Genomic DNA, 23,787 nt, shown 5'->3' with positions numbered 1-23,787 from the left:
AATGTGTCAAATATTTAATACAAAAATTTTAACCGGTGTATTTTTTAACAAGAAATCACGAATTTTCCAATTGTGTAGTAAGTAACTTTGTTGAGTCATTGAAAGCAGGAATAAATAATTAAAAGCGAAATTCGGCAATCAGCAAAAGATCGCGAAGTATCCTAAATACACAAGCGATTGTTCCTTATTAGGTACCGCGTGTCCTCCATTTACGGAACCTGCCGTTCCCTTCTCAGCGCGCGGCGCCATTCACGGATGATTTACTTCTTTGCCCACGTCTCCGGAATTTAATAGCTTTGCCCGCCGACGCTAATTGACCGTCGCTGATTGTTCAACAGCCACAAAGTTATGGATATCACATCTGATTTTATCCTATTAACATTTCTTTTATTCTTTCTTTTATGATAAAGTTGGCATTTATTTTTAGGTAGCAAAATATTATCTCTCTTTCTCTATTTCTTTTGTATTTTACATTTATTATAATAAAATTATGGTTTTTTTAATTTGAAAAATATTTTTAAAAAACAATCATATTTTTCGGATACAGATTGTGAGTAAAATTTATCCTTTCGAATTATAATTCTTCATTAATTCTTTATATGTAATTTTATTTTAATATATGTATATTTGGAAATGGATACATCTATTATAGCAAACCACCCGGCGGGAGATTGTGTTGTGGCTCTAACAGGAATTTTAATTGTTTGTTTGAAAGATCCACACGTACCTGGTGAGCGGTCGGCCCGGAGCTGTGAACCACAGTACAACTCTGCAGGAATTCACCCAGGCAAGATACGTGCGACTACGTTTTCAGGGTCTTCGACGCAGCGGCGAAGCTTTCGCCGACAAAAGACGTGCCTTTTACTCGATAAAGGAAATTAACATTGGAGGACAATGTCTGTGCTCGGGACACGCGTCTCGTTGTCTGTACAGCGTTCATCACGGGGTAAGTGCGAGCGAATATTATATTTCAACGTAAAATATATAGTACACTAATAACTGTCGCAGGGTGTCTATTCTCTGGAAAAACCTAAAAAATCTGTAATTCTCAGGGATTTCGTTTTTACTTTGAAAAATCAGAGAATTCTCATGGAATTTTATTCGAATCTAGGGAATTTTTTCAAAAATTTTCTCTGTGATTATTTTGTTCTTATATTGCAAGCATCGGCAATTTGATTGGCCAATGATTTTGAATTATATGTTTCAAATATATTATAAATATATATCTTTCTCTCTTTGATTATATGTTCATTGTCATAGCAAAAAATACTGAATACACAATACGGAGTACACATTTTTTATTGTAATTCTTACAATTAATAATAAAAAATGAAAATATTAAGCAAATAAAAAATGCTTATCTTACACTCAAAAAAGTGGTATTGCAACTACAGCAAAAATTTTCTGGGTGCGCAAAATTAACTGAGGTACATAAATGATTAGCAAATATTGTGATATCGCATATGTTTCGCATTTAATCAATCTAAGTGACAGAGACAGAATTTATATCTGAACTGTTTGTGAAATTTAGAAAGAATGTTTTTCTGTGGCGCCTATCCATGTTAAGGTCAATCATACTTGTTATAAAGTTTGGCTGTGGTAGACAGAAAAAATTAGCGGCAAGAAACAAATGAATATATAATCCTCACGTCTAATATATTTGTATAACGCGCCCAATCTATCTAGCTCTTTTAAACAATTTTTCTCAATTTTTCGATGCTGCAGTTATAATTGGCAGTTATATTTCTCACAAAGATCGTTCTAGCTGTAGTATCGAAACTCATGTTTATCCAATGCAGTGATTAACATTTGGCAATGGGACCTAAATTTTCTAGAAGATATTATTAGAATGTTGCTGCTATAAATTCTATATGTAACAGACAATATTCTAACAGATACAAAAAATAGCGATAAATTTTTGTTGCGACACCTAGAAATCTACCTATATCAGCAAGACATTTTTTTGAGTGTATAAAAGTCATTCAGTTCTTTTCAATACATTTTTAAATTTAATATTAAAAATTTAAGTGGTTTATTTTTCCTTTGTATGAGTGAGAAGCGTTAGAAAATTTACACAAAAAAAACTTATTTTAAAAAGTTCCATCTAAAAATTTTCTAATTTTACCTAGAATTTTGAACAAATTACTTGAAAAATTAAATTCTCAAAAATTAGGGAATTTTTTTATAAGTTTTAGATAGACACCCTGCAGATTGATAACCGCATCAACGTGATTTGAACAAATTTTTGCTTCTTTAATAAAATTTGTTACTATAATTCTTTTGCAGAATCGACTTGTACCCATATTTATCTCGAAAATTATTTCTCGCGAAAGATTGGGGAAAATTAAAAATTTTTGCGTCTCCGAAGTTGGTCGCACTCTCGGAAGCGAACACCTAAGAAGATTCGGCTGCTTAGCAAATAAATCCATCGAAAGTGCCATAAACTTGTCAGACCTTTGTCCGCCGACACCGCTCTAATGGCGGGATCCCTTCTTCTCGAATCATTACCCGCAAAGCTATAGACATGCCGCCAGGAATTAAGGTCCCTTTGCGATCGCGCGGAATGGGTGCTTTCAGAGGCGCCATTAGTTTTTTTTTTTCGTCACTATCAATGTTGCGGTTTCTAGGATACGCATTTGAAGTGCCTTGCGGGATTCTCGGGGAATAGAACGATGAATCATGATTAGAACCGTGAGAATTCTTCATTCACGTAACAAAGGATGACCCGAATCGTGCGCTCGTCACCTGATTGTTACGGACGCTACAGCTATTATTTATGCCCATTCTTGCCGCCTATTATGATGAAAAACAATTTTATATTTGTAATAATGAATTTTTTAAAAATCTTTCTAATCGAGAATTTTATGAATAATTACTTAATAATTATTTATTATTACGTAAAGATTTACTCAAGTATATACTGACGATCTTATTTAAATTTTTTTTTAAATATTTATCTCTTTATATTAGTGATATTTTATAGAAATCTACTTTCTATTGTCGTAAATAATGTAATATAATTAAACGTAATAATTTGTATGAATTAAAGATATGCTATTAAATTTCCAAATTTATAAATATGTAATTAATTATTGCAAAAATACAATAATATTGCTGCTTTGTATACGATAAAAGGTTTTGAAATAAATAATTTATATTTTTTTGATAAAAACTATTAAAAATTTTTAATTACCAAGGGGAGAAGGTTCTATGAACGTGATGTGAATATCGAGCATGTTTAGTGTTAAACGCACGACGCGAAATGCAGGTCAATAACGTACGAGCGGCGCGGACTAAATTTACGGCAGTCACGAGACGGAATAAAACTGTAAACGCTATGTTTTATCCCGAGAGATGATTCACGTTTAATTACGAACACGGGTGGCTGCAGTTTCTCAGATAGTGCACGGCGCAATATACGAGCGGGAAGAAGACAATAGTCAACGCGAGTGATTAATTACTCTCGTCAGCGGCATATTTCTTCGCGAAGCTAGGCTCCTTCATCTTCTCTATTTTCTTCTCACAGCTGCAGGAACACGAATCCTCGCTTGTTACAATCCGAGAATGGACATTCGCCGAGTCATGTGCTCTATACAGCCGGCTTTAACAGACAATAATAGTTCACCGTGTCCCCTAACAATTACCGACGTTGTCGCTTGGAATTGCGAAACGCCTCTTCGAGTCGTATTACGATCGTCTTATTCTGTAGACAAAGTGCAAAATTAAAAAAGAAAAATAATCTTTGTATAAAGTTCTTGAGAAGCAGTATTCTCTTACAATTCATTTAAATTTAACGTATTGTCAAAATTATTATCTGCATTTTACTTAAGTTTTGACTGTACAATATTAGCAAAAACCTGTCAAAATTAAAAAAAAAAAAAACATTTTTGTTACTGAAAAATTGTTATACTGAAAAATCAAATAAATAAATCCGGATTATAAAAAAAATTAAAGTATCACAAAATAATACGGTTTTTAACGTCTTCGTAAAAGAAAATAGTTGTAATTAATATTTTTCCCAATTTATGACAAAAACTTTTGATCGTGAATACCCCCTGAAATCAACTGCAAGAAACAAAGAAAAATGAGTAATTTGCAGAAAGAGAGAGAAAGATAATATTTTTCTATAATTTTTATTAAATAACTTTTAAACGAGTAAATGGATCTAAATCAAGTTTTGCACAAATATTTATTAGAGTTTTCTTAATGTGTGTGAAAATTTTTATTTTGTAAGCAATGTTTCTTCCTTATCAAATTTGTCAATAAGTGCTACAATATGCAATTTTCCATAGGAATCAATACTAACTTTAAACTTAAATAATTTTCAAACCGTTAAGAGAATTGTGCTCAGATTTTGCACAGATACTCAGAAGAAATAGTAGAACAGTCTACGAAATTTTCATGCTTTGTCAATGTTTTGATATATGACACATACATCCTTAAATTTTACGAATTAGTTAATATCTTAATATAAAAAAAAATTTATTTATTAATAAAATTACTTATTATAATATATAATTTTAGAGTGCACATTAATATTAAACTTGAAAAAACTAAATTTTTTTTATAATTATAGAACTTTGTTCTCTTGCCAATTTAAAACAAGATTTTAAAAAATACATGAAAACCTCGAACATATATAGATAAGATCTTTTTATTCGTAAGAAATTTTATCTATCGCTTTTGTAAAATGACAGAAGAACATGATGCATCGAATTCTGCAGCTTGCCTCTTGTATCGTTGCCAATGTGCCTTGACATTCCAAGAATCGGACAGGCTTTTCGCGAAACCGTAGGCGTGTAAATACGATAGAATAGCTATCGTGTCATTCATGATGCAACGCCACGTATCTCTATAGCACCGCACTATAGGATGGGCATTGACCTCCGCGTAGTATTTTGCTCGTGGAATTTTCACGACGTTCGTTCATCCGATACGGAGTCACGAGTACAAGTTCATTCAGCTCGTTGTTATGAATCGAAGCGGGGGAATTATTGCGGGAAGTGCAATGGCAGATATAGCGAGGCGCAAAAAAAGGAAACGCGAGAGTCTACGGGATGTTGACGGTTTTTTGTCTATCTATAACTGCGGATGAGAACATTGCGGAGCATTGTGCCTCTATCAATTCCGTATAACTGTCACGGTCATTTTAGCATTGACGTCTCTCTGACCGCCTCATCATCCCGAATGCGTTCCGGGCAGTTACATTTAATTAATTAATCTTTTTGCGAATCTTGTTTAAATCTTTTCTCAAGAACGGAAAATAAATTATAAAACCTCTCATTAATTTTCTTTATTTAAAAGATCCTTTAAATTAAATGTTGAGAAACCAGATAGAAGACACTGAGAGAAATTAAACTCTCAGTTTTATATCTCTATGTTGAAGAAATATTAATTTTCTTCTCATTATGTAAAACATTTTAATGCTTTTTCTTTGTAGAAGATTTAAACGCTTTACATTATCTTGCGGTTCATTTATGTGACATAAATCTCTTGTAGCTTCATTAAAGCTTTTGTCTCGAAACATTGGTCTTCCCGCAAAAAACACATTATCTCAGCCATTTATGCAGTCATTTATATTACTGCTATTATCAATATCTCTGTTCAACTAATGATTTCTAGTTTTTAAACGTATTCCACTATTCCACGAGACTTAATCGAGACAGGATCGTGCAATTTTCGGACAGCGTATAATTTAAGATTTATAACCAGATTATGTAAATTTTTTTTACAATTTATTAATATTTACACAATTGATTTTCGTGAGTGTAGTATTTTTTCCAATCGCTTTATCTAATCCGAAAACTATCGATCTCCTTCTTTTAATAAGAGAAAGATCAGTCGAAGAAATTGATCGTGGAAATTAAGGTCGAGTCATTCGATCGGGGCACCCGATATAAAATCGGAAGGTTTTTATTTTTCGACCGGCTCATATCTCGATTCGAGAATAACGGTGCCGGAACATTACAGTTCCCGATGAAATATAATTCGGGTTTGTTAAACGACGCCGCGGCAAAAGAGTAATTGCAGAAACCGGGACTTGTGATCGTCGATCGCGAACTGGGTGGCCATTATCACCGGCAGTAAATAATATCGAGCACGTGTTAACGGAGGAAGGAAGGAATATCGCGATTGACCGAAGTAGTTTGTTCGCTTCTCACATCAATGATAAGACCGCACACGTCGCGTTAACTTTTCTTCCGCACGCGATACGACATGAAATACGGTGACATGGGGGCACACTAATCTCGCAATTTATTTTTGGCGCTAATTTTTCGCGCGATTTCTTCGGCCCAATTCAATGTACGTCCCCGATAATTGCCGGGTCAATCGAGATAACTCCGACAGAGAGAGCGCATTTATTTAATAATATTAATAGCTGACATTTACAATTTTACATTAATTATTAATTTTATCGCTCGAAGGCTATATAGTGTTACACTTAATTATAAGGTGTCTATTCTCTGGAAAAATTTAGAAAACCTGGAATTCTTAGGGATTTCGTTTTTATCTTGAAAAATCAGGGAATTCTCATGGAATTTTATTCGAACTTAGGGAACTTTTTCAAAAATTCTCTTTTTGAGCATTTTGTTCTTATATTGCAAGCATCGGCAATCTGATTGGCCAATGATTGTGAATTATATGTTTCAAATATATTATAAATATATATCTTTTTTTCTTTGATTATATATTTATTGTCATAGCAAACAATACTGAATACACATTTTTTATTGTAATTATTACAATTAATAATAGACAATGAAAATATTATGCAAATAAAAAATGCTTATCTTACAAAAGTCATTCAGTTCTTTTCAGTACATTTTTAAATTTAATATTTAAAATTTAAGTGGTTTATTTTTCCTTTGTATGAGTGGAAAGCATTAGAAAACGCACACAAAAAAAAAACTTCTTTTAAAAAGTTTCATCTAAAAAATTCTCTAATTTTACCTAGAATTTTAAACAAATTACCTGAAAAATCAGGGAATTCTCAGAATTTTTCTCAAAATTTTTTTACAAGCTTTGGATAGACACTTTGAATTAGGAAGTTTCTACAGATTCATTTATTTTAATTTATTATATAATTCAAATATTCCGATTATGTGCCTTTCTATTTTCGATATTATGTACGGAAAAAGGAGTTGCCTTCCATTTGTCAAGGAGAGATACTCGAATATTTGAACTATTTGTGCTTTATCTTTGCCACTGTTACGATTGTGAACGATTCGCTGGCCGCAAACGCTATTTTCGCGATGTTATGACGATTGCTGGATCCTTGAGACGACAAAGAGAGACATACTCGTAAACCGAATGTATAAAGTCCAGCGCAATGAAAACTTCGCTTTATGTCCGGCGATATAGTTATCCGCGATTATACGCATATCGTTTACGCATACTCGGATAAGTGTAACCGCGACTATAAAGTTCTGTCTTTATGACTTCGTAATAATCGGACAGCTTGTAATATTATTGAATGCATCGATTCATACTATTATATAATCAACAATTCAATCATTCCCAATCTTGAGCCTCGATGCTATTATATTTTGTTACATATCGTAAAATATATCAAGTGGCAAAAAAAACATTGGTTATTAAAATTATTAATTTTTTTACTCATAATCTGATATTAATAATAAAAAAATCAGATTATACAAACGATGAAAATTTATTAATTTATTTATAATGATCAGTGATTAAAGATCACGCGTTGTCAAAATGTGACGAATCGGAGAAATAGAACGGATAAAATAAATCCTGAGTCACTCTGCGATAAGTAAGGACGTTTACGAGTGTTTCTTTGAAGATAAACAGAAATAATGGAAAAATTGTGTAGCAAACGATTAGTAAATGCCTCCTTACATTGTTCTATCAAGAGCAATAGATCGCGCGCATTCGCGATACGACTTGGCGAGAATATACATAATCTAAGAACATGGACATTTCGCGGCATCTGATAAACGCATTTCTCGTTATCTTTCAGCATTAGGAATGCCAATGCGAGCGCCACACGTGCGGCGAAAGATGCGAAAAATGCTGCCCCATGTACAATCAGATTCCTTGGAGGCCCGGCACAGCTGGCAAGGGCTTTCACTGCGAGATGTGCAATTGCAACGGCCACGCAACGTCCTGCATATACGACCAGGAAGTGGCCGACAGGAGAATGTCCATGGATATTCGTGGGAAACACCGAGGCGGTGGCGTGTGCGTCAATTGCACGGTGAGATGATAAAAAAAATAATACAAAACATGATTTATTGTACGTACATTCTGGAAACGAATGGTTTTCTATTTACAAGAATAATTAATTAAATACAGAAAGAGAAAGAGAGCTATTTTTTTCTCATTTTTTCTTTTAATTTAATTATTCTTGCACATTTTTAAATACTCGAAGTCAAATATTTGAAAGAGAATCTGTTTTGGAAAATGCGTTGGAGGATTATTTGTGTAAAAAAATATACTAAGATAAAATACTTATTTTTTGTGTTTTGTAAAAATTATGTTTATAATTAAACTTATAAATACTACAATATTTCTATAATTATCAATGTTTGATAATAAATGTGTCAAATATATATTTAAAAAATAACGGGATTTTTTAAGAATATTAAGAATATATTTTTTTACAATACGATATTATTTGCAATGAGAAGATAATTATTTGCAAAACTTGAATTAGGATCATACGGCTGGTATTAATTGTGAAAACTGTGAGAGCGGCTACTACAGGCCAAACGGCGTTGCGCCTGATGCATCAGAACCATGCTTGCCCTGCGACTGCAACATACATGGTAGTACAGGCTACTGCACTCCTGACGATTCCTACACGCGTATGGGAAAGGTAATTTCTATATCAATTCTCCATAGAAAAATCTCAACAAAAAATTATCTACTTAAAATAAAGTTAAATGAAAAGTAAATTTTTATATTAAAAATTTTAGATTTGTTTAAATTATAAAATTTCTTCTTTTCGTGTGAACTTTGGTGTCCAATCCCTTTAATAAATAAAAAACAGCTTTTTTGGAGTAAATGACATTATTCATAAAAAATCTCAGCAAAAAAAAATATCTACTTAAAATAAAGTTAAATAAAAATTAAATTTTTATGTTAAAAATTTCAAACTGGTTTAAATTATAAAATATCTTCTTTGCATGTGAACTTTGGTGTCCAATCTCTTTAATAAATAAAAAAAGCTTTTTTGGAGTAATAAACGACATTTTTTTGTATCACACACGACATAAAATTACCGTAACTACTTTCGTTGAAAACACATTTGAATTTCGCGGGTTAGAGCCAGACGCAGATTGGCAACGTGTCAATTCTAATAGTCTGCGAAATTCAAATTTGTGTCTTTACATATAAAGCCTTATTAATCTCTTTCTTTTTTACTTTTGCTGAATTTGAAGAAAGAAAGAAAAATTAGCCGCGCGATAATCCTGTGCATGATTTATGTGGATGATTTTTCCTGATTGGCCGCGCGGCCAATTTTCACGATTGATTTTAATCGATGTGAACATATCAGCTTTCGTTTAAACAGGTAGCAGGTGCCTGCGAGTGCAAGCCGGGATATTCGGGATACAAGTGCGATCAATGCGCGGCTGGTTATCGACAATTTCCCGATTGCATGCCGTGTCCCTGCGATTCCCGAGGGATTCTGCCATCTCACGATTGCGAGGGTGACTGTTTGTGCAAGGCGAATGTCGCCGGGGACTTTTGCGATCGGTGCAAATCGGGATACTTTGCGCTCACCAAGGATAACGTCGATGGCTGCTTGTCCTGCTATTGCTTCGACGCAACAGATCGCTGCACCACCGCAACATTATCGTACAACATGGTAAGTCTTTCTTTTTTAATGCAAAGAAAATTCTTCTCATATTTTGATAATAAAATTTTGATAATATTAAACTCTGAACATTTTATGACATTCTTACCATTTAAAATTTTCAAATCTACAGGATGTTAAAAAAAGGATTTAGGATTTTAAGGGCGGATAGTACTGACGAAATGGAGAAAAAATATCTTAATAAACATGGGTCGAAAAATTAATATTGTTGAAATTATCAACAATTCGTCAACAACGGAATATCTTACCATTTTTTTATCTAAAAGAAAAATTTGTTCTTCCAAAAGAAGAAAGAAGAAGAATTCTTTAAACTTCAAAGATTACAGAAGATTTTCTACATGTCCTTCTCCCACTTCCATACATGCTTTACATCTTCGTGTCACAAAATTGCGAACTCTTTAAAAAAATCCCGTATTGTTTTAATTATTTGACAAGCATTTTGTGTTCTCTGATGTAATTCGTCATAATGTTACCTCTGTGAAGTTGGCCCCCCATTTCCAAAATCAAAAAAAAAAAATGTTAGAGTTCTGGGTGCCCCCCGATGAGTTCTAGAGTTTTCTTTAAACAATGGAGCTATTTCTAAAACTGATAAAGAATTCTAGAACTCTTTGGGGGGCATCCAGAACTCCAACAATTTTTTTAAAATTTCAAAAATGGGCGACCAACTTTACAGAGGTCATAATGTTTGTTTTCATGTCGCGCGAGAGCACCAGAAGTGAGTAAGTCACTTACTTTAACTAAAATGAAAAATTATTTATATCTCTGACAATATTAATTTTTCGATCCATGTTTATTAGGACTTTTTTCCTTCATTTCGTGAGTACTATCTGCCCTTCAAGTAGTCCTGAATCCTTTTTTTTTAACACCCTATATATGAATGATTTTTTATTATGGATATGATCATACTGCAAAAATCTGTGACTCTGTGACAGCAAAATAAAATAACGTGAATTACTATGATGTAATAAATACAAAAATTAAATTTATATTTTTCTTAGATCTCTACATTAGAGAACTGGTTGGTGACCGACATGAACGCGTCTCGGCCAGTCGTCCCCACCTTGGACACGGACAACGGATGGTTAACCGTGGCGGCGTTCGAGGTCGAATATGACAGCCCTTTCTGGCTGGCGCCATTGATCTACACGGGAAATCGCGTATCTTCATACGGCAGCAATCTCACGTACTCGGTTACGTGGGTTGTCATGCGAGGCGACACCAGCGGTAAACCCACCACGGAGCCTAGCATTATTCTAGTTGTAAGTATCCGGCTCTCGCATATTTGCATACATTATAATCCTAAAGTTTTAGAGGAAAATAGATGTATAACAACATATAATTTTTATCTTTAGGGTAACAATGGGATGCGCATAGCGTACGGCGAAGAACAATACACTGGTCAAGAAGCTGAAATCGTGGTGCCTCTACGAGAACATGGCTGGTATCATGTGCGAAGCGAAGTGCAGGACATTTCGACGAAACCGAGGTTGAGAAGAACCGAGTTTCGCGGCGATCCTGTAACGAGGATGCAGATGATGCGTGTCCTCGCTGATCTGAAGTACCTGATGATAAGAGCGCGGTATCATTCGGAGCAGATCGAGGGAAGGTATGTGAATCGGCAAATTTTTATCATATCAACTTGTATACTTGAATTTATATTAATTACTGTTGTTATTACTCTTTTTTCAGTCTCCAATCTGCCATATTGGCGGTGGGCGAATTATCGCCGGATGGCGAAACCGACAATTTAGTCGAAATATGCGAGTGTCCCGAGGGATACACGGGAATGTCATGCGAGAGATGCGCTTGGGGATACGTGAGCGAGCCGATCAACGGTTCCGATCATCAGGATCATCACGTATGCGTGAAATGCGACTGCAACGGCCACGCGGGCTCTTGCGATCTCATGATGGGTGAATGTGGAGTAAGTTTTGGTGAATTTATTTTAATATATATAAAATTAAAATACAAAATACATCGTAAGAAATAAATATAAAAGAATATTTTTTTATTATTTTATTGTCCATAACTAAAATAAATGACGAAATCAATGCAAAAAATATAACTTATTTTCTAGATTAAAATATTTAATTAATTAAAAAAATATTAATTAAATTTATATTAAGTTTAGTGTTAAACAAACTTTTTCCTAATGAAAATATATGTATAATAACCGCATAGATGATATATAAGAAAAGTTCACCAGTGTGCAACTGACTTTAACATAGACATGAACCCTGAAAGATCTGAACGTTTCACTGTTATATTCTGTTCTTCAATCGGCATAGTAGATTACATTAGGTATCTATACTTGCATTGATCTTGCGAACTGCGTCTTATAGATCACAAGATTCATCGATCACGCGAACTAATTTATCGATTCAGCATTCAATCAATTTACTCGTAGAATATTCGTATTATACATATAACAATAACAGATACCTTTCTTTTAAAAAGATTCTCTAATTTTAAAGATTTGATAATAAAAACTTAAAGCTGGCTTTTTTCATTTTCCCTCTTTTGCTTGTTTAAATATAATTATTTAATTTATATTTATTGCAATTTTGTTTCAAATCGCTTTTAGTAAATTTATCTTTTTTATATATATATTTTTGAAGTTTAAAAGAATTAGATCTTTTTGATATAAATTTAATTTGTTACTCTTATAAGTCACTGTTTTGTTAATTTATATCTTTTGCATAATTTTTTGTGAAGATTTGCGAACATCATACAGTGGGTCCAAAATGCGATCGTTGCGCTATAGGATATTACGGTATCGCAACGAGAGGCACCAGCGAAGACTGTAAGAAATGCGCTTGTCCACTTTCCATCGAATCCAACAATTTCAGTCCGAGTTGTCAGCTTGATGAACCGACTGATATTAACAGTGGATATGTATGCACGCAATGTCCCGAAGGCTATACCGGAGATCATTGCGAAAGGTAAAGAAAAAGAATTATTTATATGTTGAATAACGATTTCTTATAAAGTTCCGAAATATAGTATTTTAAATTAGCTTCAATCAGATTATTCAAAGAAAATTTATCATTTACGATCTCTTTATTTAAAAACTTGTATGATGTGTTAAAACTTATATTACATGAAAAAATGTATGTAAAAGTACTATATACTTTACGTAACATAAAAAAAGTATCTTATTGTATTGTATTTTTTTTATAACGACTATAATAATTATTCGATCTTTTTTTCGAAATAACGTATAATAAATTTATGATTAAAATGCTATTATCGAAAAGCTTTAATTTCGATCTTGGTTAAAAGTTGTGATGTAGGATTCTATGGCAATCCTATGACGCCCGGTGGTATCTGCCAGCGGTGTCCTTGCAAGGGTGGTGCCTGCGATCAGGAAACGGGTCGTTGCTTAGAGTGCCGCGGCAATACCGAAGGCTGGAAATGTGACAGATGCAAGGAGGCGCATTTCGGGAATCCTTTGGATCAGAATTGCATGCGTGAGCATAAACAGTTTTACATCTTTTATATCTTGCAGCAATGCAATGCAATTAAATGTTACAGTGTATAAAATCTTTTATGAAAATTTATACATAATCAAGGGTTTCTTATAAACTCTGCTGAAAATGACGGTTAGATATTTGCCAAATTACAAAACAAATTGATGTACTGACTAAAATATGCTAATGAAACATATTATAAACGTATAATTTTGTTTGTCCTTTAGCATGCAACTGCTCCCCCTTCGGTAGCAATTTGGTCCAATGCGAGCAGACGACCGGTCAGTGTCCCTGCCGGCTTTTGTTCACCGGTCGTGACTGTTCCTCCTGCATCGAAGGCTACGGGAACGTGACTGCAGGTTGCCGGGAATGCGACTGCGACGTGGGTGCCACGAGCGACGGACTCTGCGATTCCGTAAGCGGCGTATGCAGGTGTGCGCCTGGCGTCGTCGGCTTCCGGTGCGATCGCTGCGACGTGGACCACTACGACCTATCGGCGAACGGCTGCAAAGGTAAGTGCCGCCATTGCATGCTTTCTATTCGTTTCATTCAGACTTCTATTAAAATAAATCTAAAAAAATCACGCGAAAGCTTAATGAGAGAACCAGTAATCTTCCGCATATTTTTCGATAAATAATGGCCGACAAGCCAAGCAGCGTATAACGATCATTAACAAGTCTAATTACTTTCAAGAGAAAATTGCATCGTTACGCGGCTTATGCGCTCGCTAGTTTTGATAGCTGCAAAGTTTTTCGTTAGTTACGAAGTACCTCGTTCTCAGGGCTGTATTTAGCACAAAATCACAGTATGAACTGTGCATAAATTAAATAATCCCACTTTCTTTTGTCTCATAAAATAAATTTAAGAAAATGCGCTTAAAATAAACGAAGATTTAATTATACTTTCTTACAATTATGGTAATGGATTGTGAAAGAATTATAATTGTGTGATATAATCGATTTTTCATAAATGATTTAAAATGACGGTGAGAATCGAAAAACTTACGCTACGTATATATGCGTTATACGCGTACGGGTCTAAACTTATTGATTGCGATATTGATGGTCCCACAAAGAAAAGGGCCCTAGTATGTGCCAGAACGAAGGCAGCCCTGTGCATGCCTGCATTTAGCCGAGACGCGAACATGAAGAGTAATGCGCGGCCCTTCATCTTATTCTAAGCAAAACCCGAGATATTTATCCCGGCCATACTCTAGGCTCGCTGTACTTACCCGTTCTGACAGCAGTCATGATTTCAGAATGTTGCTTGAGATTTAAAGAGCTGAAATATTCTTTATACCGATCGCGTAATCCGTTTAATTTTAATTTACGCTTATATTTACGAACGCGAGTTATTTGGATCGTCAAAAGTTGTATCGATCCTCGCCTTCTTCATCTTATAACAAGGTGTCTACTCCCTAGAAAAACCTAGAAAACCAGGAATTTTCAGGGATTTCGTTTTTTACCATTGAAAAATCAGGGAATTCTCATAGAAATTTATTTGAACTCAGGAAATTTTTTTAAAAAATTTTCTTTTTTATTCTTATATTGCAAGCATCGGCAATCTAATTAGCCAATGATTATGAATTATATATTTTAAATATATTATAAATATATATCTTTTTCTTTGATTATGCTCATTGTCATAACAAAAAATACTGAGTGCACAATATTGAGTACACATTTTTTATTGTAATTCTTACAATTAATGATAGAAAATGAAAATATTATGGAAATGAAAAATGCTTATTTTACAAAAGTCATTCAGTTCTTTTCAGTACATTTTTAAATTTAATATTTAAAATTTAAGCGGTTTATTTTTCTTTGTATAAGAAAAGCATTAGAAAACGCACACAAAAAAAATTTATTTTGAAAAACTTCATCTAAAAATTTTATAATTTTACCTGGAATTTTGAACAAATTACCTGAAAAATCATGGAATTCTCAGGGAATTTTTTTAGAAGTTTTGGATAGACACCCTGTATAACTATCTCGAAACAAATTAAGAATTAAGGTTTTGAAGAAAAATTTAAATTTTGGAAAAAATTTGGAGTGGTTTATCGTTTTTTTAAATATATTTATTTATATCGCATATATAAGTTTTATTTATATTTTTATCTGAAAAAGTGATATATAAACTCTTAATAATCGATGTTACAATGTCGATTCTTTCCATAAATTTATTTTGAACATACGACTTGAGCGAAACTACACAAACGATTTCGATCAACGTTCAAATCGAGTACGCGCGGCGTAGATGAATGGAAACGATTAAATGAAACGTCAGAAACTTCAACTTCGTGCCAGCCGCAAAGAGACGAGGTAAAAAGCTCGACGCTACCGTGTAAATTAGAATCAACAGACAGAGAGACGATGCGAGAAGCACCAAAAGCAAAGTACACCGCGCGGGATAACTCAAGCGTGTCGTGGCGTAATAGTCCGGTCGCATTAAAACGTTATAAAGACATTTACACTTGATACGACAGACATTAGAATTTAACATCCCTGACAAGCGAGACGAACGATCTTGTAAGAGGCCGCGCGTAAAATTCGGATACGCCTCGTTGTGGCGGCACCTTTACCGGATCCGGTCGACAAATTCCGCGAGAATACTCGAGAGATCGGACAACCGCCAGATTGCCACAAGGCTACCACGAACAATCCCATAAATCGTAATCATTCAGCGCGCGTTGTCTTTCTCTTTCTTCTCTCTCGTCACCGCGCTGATAACCAAGGTTCCTATCGCTCACATAATGTACGGTCGTCCGTTACAGTAGAAGAATCCTGCAATCTCAATGGAACGTGATATCGTCTCTGCTTAAAGTGCTAAAAGTACAAGTCCACGTCTTGTGATTCCTTCGCGATTATTATTTTTTTTAATTTTCTAATTGCTTGATAGACGCGAAAATTATACAGCATATTCGACACAATTAGAATCATTGTTATTTATTTACATATGTCTTTCCATATGTAAGCAAAAAAAAATCTTACATATATTTTAGTATATTTAAATATTCTTACACATTTTTAGAATATATTTAAATATCTTAACACATTAGAATATAATTTAAAGTAAATTTATATATAAAGCCAGTACACATTAATATATTTAAATAAATTCTGATTTTGTTTTGGTTACATTCTCAATTTTGCGCGTGGGATTATTCATGTGAAGCAAGTAATATTAGAAGAGTCGAATGTTATTTTCTCTTTTTGAAAAGACGCGGGGAGGGATGATGAATTTCGTCAGTAATGAGGATTGATTGAAAAATCGACTATTTGTAGGCAATGAACATTCGTTTAAGCATACGTCATAAGTACCTTCAGATAAGTGCAGGTAGATACTTTGCGAGAGATATGACGCGCCGTTCACGTGAGTTTCTGGTTTATTTAGATCTAGCTCGTTTCTTCATCCCGAGACTCGACGGTGCTGTCCGTGATGTTAATTAACTTCCTGCGGTGGGATGCCACCTACTTCTTTCTCTCGTCCGCGAGCGATACGCTTCGTTTAACGTGGACTGGCGGCGTAAACGACGGTTGATACATCAATCAGATTATTACTATCAATCGCGGAAACACAGCCATTTCGAGCGCGCATGCCGCACTTATACACGAGTTCAATCATGCGTGTCTTTTATAAATAAAACACAAAAAAATTTAATTTGAATTGAAGAAAGTTTTATTTATATTTCATCGCCTTTTGAGAAATAATTTATCTTAAAAGCACGAAGTTTTCCCGTGTATCTTAGTAATACAATTATTTATAATAAATTATTACTGATTACACTGGTCGAAAAGAAGACCATTTTTTTTTGCCTTCAATTCTATGAAGTCAATTCGGGTAGATTTTTTAGCGCTGATTATGAATCTGGCCGTAAAAATGGCGTATCGTGTCAAGTTTTTGAGAAAACCTCAGTCAAAGTTGCTAAAATAAGCATTTTTGATACTTTTGCGTGAGTTATTAAAAAATTTAAAAAAGAAAATTAAAAAAGGAATCATTTTAATCTTGAAAGTCGATATGTATACGTTCGTCTAGTCACTCATCACTCATCACGTGTTGAAATTTCAAAATTCAAAATGGAGGATCCAAAATGGCGGATCAAATTTTTAAAAAATCATTCAAATCATGGAAGTGGGTATATGTAAGGTTTTTATGGTCGCTATCACTTGAAGAACAAAATTAGAGTAGTTTTTGACACTAGTATTTTAGTAACGGACAATTGGAAACATATGACTGGAGGACACTGCGATAAATGATGTTTCTTATGTTTCAATCACTTTTTTTCAGGAGAACCTTTTCTGCCTGGTACTTCTGGCATTTTTATCATAAAATATAAGTCTTAAGCTTCATTTTGAGCTATCGCTGCTTTCTGGAGCACGTCTCCATCGAAAGATATAACTCACGCAAAAGTATCAAAAACGCTTAGCAACTTTGACTGAGGTTTTCTCAAAAACTTGACGTGATACGCCATTTTTACGGCCAGATTTGTAATCAGCGCTAAACAATCTACCAGAAATGACTTGATAGAACTTAAGGCAAATTTGGTGTTGAACAATGTTATTAATGACATATCAATTCTTCAACTTTGTTCTGTGTTTCTTCATTTTTTATAAATCGCAAATCGTCTCCGAGACATTTGCATCGAAGAAAATTGCATCGTACACATCTCAGTGAATAATATTAACGACGAGAGACAGCATTACGTATTCGCGATTTCGATATCGAGATATTGCGAGGTAAACGGAGACCGAAGTGCGTTTTTCTTCGGGAAATTAATTCGATATGCGCGGGACTATCGATAATGGACCGTAAAAGTCATGTCGCGGATGCTCGTTCATGATTGACTGGCGAAAGTTTAGAAATATGCAAATCGACGCGAGTTGTCAGAGAGCGAGAGACTGCGAGGTACGAGATATGCGTCGCATTGAATGCTAATGACGGGATGACAGCTCGCACAAGTGAACATTAATCTCCAATCATTGTTTTACAAATCTAGTTGCTTTAATTAAATATTGTTACGTTGCATAGAGCGCGCGTACACTCCCTTTTCCGATTTGTAACGATATTAATTATAGTTACCAATCGGAACTCGCTGTTAATAACCTCGGAATCTTGTTCTGCAAGCTAAATATATCTTCCACTGCTGCAATTTTTTTGTTTGGTCTCTTATCCTTAGTTATGCGAAAGGGACTGCTCATGCGTGAATAACGTAGGCGGGCCGCGATCGAGAATTGTAAATTTTAAATCGTACTGGCGTCGTTTGTGCGTCAAAGGTTCCCCAAGTAATATCTATACGATTTTGCGATACTTGCAAAATCATCTCAATTGTATTGTTGAGCGATAGAAGCGGGTGGATGTGAACTAGCAGCGACCCGGAATTAATTACGGTAATGTCGAAGAATCTATCTGCGATTTTAGACGCTTAGAAAATTGAGAGAAACCAGAAAGAGATGTACATTGCTATTAATAATTTATACAAATAATTATTAATAACTATTAATAATTACACTGTTCAACACCGGAAAGATTTTCCTGAAAAAAAGTGGTCGAAACATAAGAAATATCTATTGCAATGTTTACCAGTCATACGTCTTCAATTGTCCGTTACTAAATCTTTTTTTAGTAACAAAAGTAACAAAAAACTACTCTAATTTTGTTCTTAACTGATAGCGACCATAAAAATCTACATCATGATTTGAATAATTTTTCAAAAATTTGATCCGCCATTTTGGATCCTCCATTTTTAATTTTGAAATTTTAACACGTAATTCATGATGAGTGATCAGGCAAATACATACCGACTTTCATAATTAGAATGATTTTAAAATATTTTAGTAACGGACAATCGGAGACGTATGACTGGGAGACACTGCATAGATGTTTCTTATGTTTCAACCACTTTTTTTCAGGAAAACCTCATTGGAAGATATAACTCACGCCAAAGTATCAAAAACGCCTATTTTAGCAACTTTGACTGAGATTTTCTCAAAAACTTGATGTGATACGTCATTTTACAGCCAGATTCGTAATCAGCGCTAAAAAATCTACCAGAAATGACTTGGTAGAATTTAAGGCAAAAAAAGAAGTTCTTATTTTGTCGATCAGTGTTAATAATTATTAACAACACACAGTTTATATATATTATATTTTTAAGATAAATTAAATTGTTTACACATCACTAATTTAAAAATTCTTTAAATTTGGAATCACGAAATTTTAGAATTTTTTTATAATAAAGTTAGATAAATTTAATTGATATTAATTTGTATTATCAAATAAAAAATATTTTCGTAAAGATATTCGAAGCTAAAAAATAATTGGGTGTAAAATTTAAGCTTATAAATTATCGCAAATGTAAAATATTTTGAGAAAGTTTTGCACACAACACATAAAAGAAATTAAGCCATCACCTTGACGGTTAATTCCATCTTTATACAAGCGCGTTTCTAGATTTTCGATTCTTCGAATATCGCAATATATGCGATTCGCTGAAGATCTTTTCGGATCGCTAGCTTGTTAGTAACTCCCAGTCATCAATGTACATTAATACAGCTTACGCAATCAAACTCAACGCAACATTCTGCCGTTCCGCGGCAGAACTGAATGCGAATATTAAGCGGTGTACTTAAGTAAATTAAGCAACCGGTAGAGAAAGAGAATATCCTTGCGTGCTTTTCCTTAGCGAATCCGTTCGATCGGAAGGCAGCCTTATCCTAACTTAAGCGGCATAATTAACATAGTCGACATGCTTAAAGCGCGGCGCGCGATATTCTACGATGGAGTACCTTAATAAGGCCATATTTTCCGTCGCCGAAGACCGGAATTGCGGCTACTAACATGCGTGCCTCTCATCGGAATCCGCTCGGTCGTATCTCGTGATGCAGTGAAATCTCGCTCTTATCGGGATAAGCGCCAGAAGATAACACTGTTTATAAACTGGAAAGAATTTGTATGGATAAGCGCCGCGATTACGGAAGAAAAATTGTTTATCGTAAAATTTTTTAATAAAAAATATACGCAGCTGCGAATCTTTAAAGTCATATCTTATACGTATACTATCGATGTTTAGAATTGGAAATCTGCGGGATTCTATGAAACGGACGAGTCTGTGAAATTATAGATATATGGGACCGCAAATCTATATAATTATAGATTCGAATGGAGAAAATTCTGTGGTTTCGGGCACAAAGCGCTGTGTAAGCAAGGAACGATGAATCTGAAAGGTTAATCTAATCGGAGGTTCGTAGAATGAAGGATATAAAGGATTCATATAATACTAAAATAATAATTAGGGATCGAGGGAATTTTCGAATATGAAAAATGTATGGATCTTAAAAAAAAAATATCGGGCTGATAGGGAGAGACTAGAGATTATAACTTCACCCAAAGTTTATTTTGCATCGATAGACCTTGCTTCGGAAGCATTGTAACACACGAAGTTCAAATAAATAGAGTCTTACCGTACATTATCCGGACGTACTAAAATAGCCGCTGCCACGCAGGCTGCTGATGCGGCCGGGACGAAATTAGCGGCACAATCTTAATCGGGACACATGCCAAAACGAGTTCCCGTCTTTATTTGAGCAAACGAGGAGATCGGTAAAAAGGAAAGATCGAGGATACCGTTCGGACGAGTCATCGTTTGCGTTGGAAGCTCGAGATCGCTTAACAAACGCGCTTTTCAACGCGCGTGATACTTTATCTTAGTCTTCAAGATGTGCGAAAATATACTTCAGCATCTTTTTTTTCAAATTTTTTCGATTTTACTTCAAAAAGTAGAGAAACGTATTGTTATAATCTCGCCGCGAATATTCGTGAGTTTCTCATAAATGATGCGAATTTATCTAACGCCGTGTAGATAATTGATAACGATAAAACGTAACAACGCGCGCTCTCCCGGCGATCATCCCTTCGTTACTCGACGAGTTATGGATCATTTTGAGAAAGTTTTACGCTCTGCGCACCGCAGAACATCCGGTTGTTCGCAATAATATACGGACGTTTTTCTCGTTCATTGTTGCGCACGCGTTCGACAATAGGATCCGTGCGTTTCAGTCATTATCGAAGGCTTCGCCTCGTAAAGCGTTAAAGTGCCCCTCGCTACCGGCGGTTCCTCTCGCAAGAGAGAGAGAGAGAGAGAGAGAGAGAGAGAGAGACTCTCAATGACTGCGCCTCCACCTGCTCACAATGCGCAACAATGGCGATGTAACACGCATACGCCGGCCAGATAATGTACACGCATTAGGCGTGAATAATGATCGGTCGACGGAAGTCAACGGGCGTAATACAACGATAACTTGCGATGCATTCACGCATTCACGCCCCCGCAATCGTAAAAAAAAATCAAAGATTATCGGGTGCTCAAATTTTTCGACGACATCCGATTCTAAAATTTTGCAATTTTTATCCCTACCATTTCTATTTTTGTCTTATTCTCTTGATAACTTGTTGGAATTTGATTGATTAAACTTGATATGCTCCTAATGCTTGATAATTATAATATGGAAATTTACACTGTTCTTTACAATCTAAAATCTATGCAATATTTTGAATTATTACGATTTAAATATATGCAGGGTGTCTACTCTTCCTGGAAAAAACTAGAAAACCTGGAATTCTCAGGGATTTTGTTTTTACCTTGAAAAATTAGGGAATTCTCATGGAATTTTATTTAAACTCGGGAAATTTTTTCAAAAATACTCTATTGATCATTTTGTTCTTATATTGCAAGCATCGACAATCTGATTGGCCAATGATTGAGAATTATATGTTTCAAACATATTATAAATATATATTTTTCTTTTTGATTATATGTTCATTGTCATAGCAAAAAATACTTAATACACAATATTGAGTACACATTTGTTATTGTAATTCTTACAATTAATGATAAAAAATGAAAATATTATGCAAATGAAAAATGTTTATCTTACAAAAGTCACTTAGTTCTTTTCAGCACATTTTTAAATTTAATATTAAAAATTTAAGTGGTTTATCTTTCCTTTGTATATGTAAAAAGCATTTAAAAAAACGCACATAAAAAAACTTATTTTAAAAAGTTCTATCTAAAAATTCTCTAACTTTACCTAGAATTTTGAACAAATTACAGAAAAATCAGGGAATTCTCAAGAAATTTTTTTATAAGCTTTGGATAGACACCCTGATATGTGCTTTTAATTATTTTTTAAATTTATTCAACTTATTATAAATTTTTTTTGCGCGAGCTCTTTATTTTTGTAGAAACCCAAAGGTAAATCGCGAAACTTCAGTGCCGTGTATGTAGTCTCGCGTTTCACGTAGAACGGTTTGCCCGTTTAAGGTCGTAACGATAAGTACACAATGCGTCTCGCGCGAATATTACGACGGCGTAACGCGGCGTAATATTGTAAGGCACGTAACTGCGGAGGAGAAATGTTTTTTAGCGCACGCATTAGTATTCGTGTGAATGAGTGGGATCGACGTCGGTCTTGGCCTCGCACCGAGGCTATACGCAGATCGCATCGGGAAACGGCGGCGCGTATTCACGCAATGTGTACGCAGCTATGAGATATCGCAGACGACCGTTTTCACAAAGCGCTATTACCTCGGGGGCATCTGCATTTTTATAAACGGAGAACAAGTTTAGCACGCACAATCTACGCTTCGCATAGATGAATCGCGCTAGTCCCGCTATTGTCAATTTTCTTTTTAGGTCGCCAATATTTTATCTCACGATCATTCGTTTGAAGGAAGTTTAGGAGAAAGAGACGTTGTTGAAACGGACGTTATTTTCCTAGCTGATCAATCTTTCAAATATAATTCCCTTCTTGATTGAAAGTGATATTATTATTATCACATACACACAAACACACATACATACAGATATTTACATATTTGTTATTTAATATACAATATAAAAGATATATCAGCATATATTGTTCCAATTAATTCTTCACGTTTCTTGACTAAGAAATGATGCATTTTTATATATGTTTATAACAATTCAAAATTTATAATAAATACATTTTATTTCTGTTATAATAATAATAGAAAAAAAATCTATAATAATTATAAAATACTCAAAATTATCACATTAATAAAAAATAATACAATAAAATGATATACAATTTTTTGGATAAATATATTGTGATTAAGAGCCAACCCCAATAATCTTGATTTTGATATCCGTTTAAGATCATGTGCAATATTTTAGCCGTGGTTTATTAAAAATTTATTAATAAATTATAAAATATTATTTAAAATATATTACATGATTTTATTAAAAATATATTCATGTATACAACAGAATAAAAATTATGTAATATAAAATAAGATTCGAATATAGCTTGTCAATGAAAAATTTAATATTGGACATAATTTACATAAATATTAATAAATTGTTTTTATTTTATAGAAATTGAATATCTCTTTTATTAAATATTTTGCTATGATAATTTATTCATATTTTTTAAACATCTTTGCGTTTTATTTAAC

General features: G+C 34.1%; 1 protein-coding gene across 1 annotated transcript in view; it reads left to right on the top strand.

Moving 5' to 3' along the window:
• The first annotated feature begins 651 nt into the window (after nucleotides 1-651).
• LOC115233395 overlaps nucleotides 652-23,787 on the top strand; it is a 48,181-nt gene continuing 25,045 nt past the window's right edge. Inside the window, exons 1-10 of the mRNA XM_029803782.1 lie at nucleotides 652-946; nucleotides 7,985-8,221; nucleotides 8,681-8,842; nucleotides 9,539-9,835; nucleotides 10,843-11,103; nucleotides 11,197-11,450; nucleotides 11,534-11,768; nucleotides 12,560-12,786; nucleotides 13,127-13,314; nucleotides 13,542-13,826. Coding sequence (XP_029659642.1) covers nucleotides 8,045-8,221; nucleotides 8,681-8,842; nucleotides 9,539-9,835; nucleotides 10,843-11,103; nucleotides 11,197-11,450; nucleotides 11,534-11,768; nucleotides 12,560-12,786; nucleotides 13,127-13,314; nucleotides 13,542-13,826 — 2,086 coding nt within the window. The 5' untranslated portion in view covers nucleotides 652-946; nucleotides 7,985-8,044. The remainder of the gene's footprint in view (nucleotides 947-7,984; nucleotides 8,222-8,680; nucleotides 8,843-9,538; nucleotides 9,836-10,842; nucleotides 11,104-11,196; nucleotides 11,451-11,533; nucleotides 11,769-12,559; nucleotides 12,787-13,126; nucleotides 13,315-13,541; nucleotides 13,827-23,787) is intronic.

The sequence above is a fragment of the Formica exsecta genome, unplaced genomic scaffold (genome assembly GCF_003651465.1).
Source record: "Formica exsecta isolate Colony F162 unplaced genomic scaffold, ASM365146v1 scaffold174, whole genome shotgun sequence".
Lineage (NCBI taxonomy): Eukaryota > Metazoa > Arthropoda > Insecta > Hymenoptera > Formicidae > Formica > Formica exsecta.
Note: the sequence above shows the minus strand (reverse complement) of the source record. Positions and strands in the feature narration are given on the sequence as shown.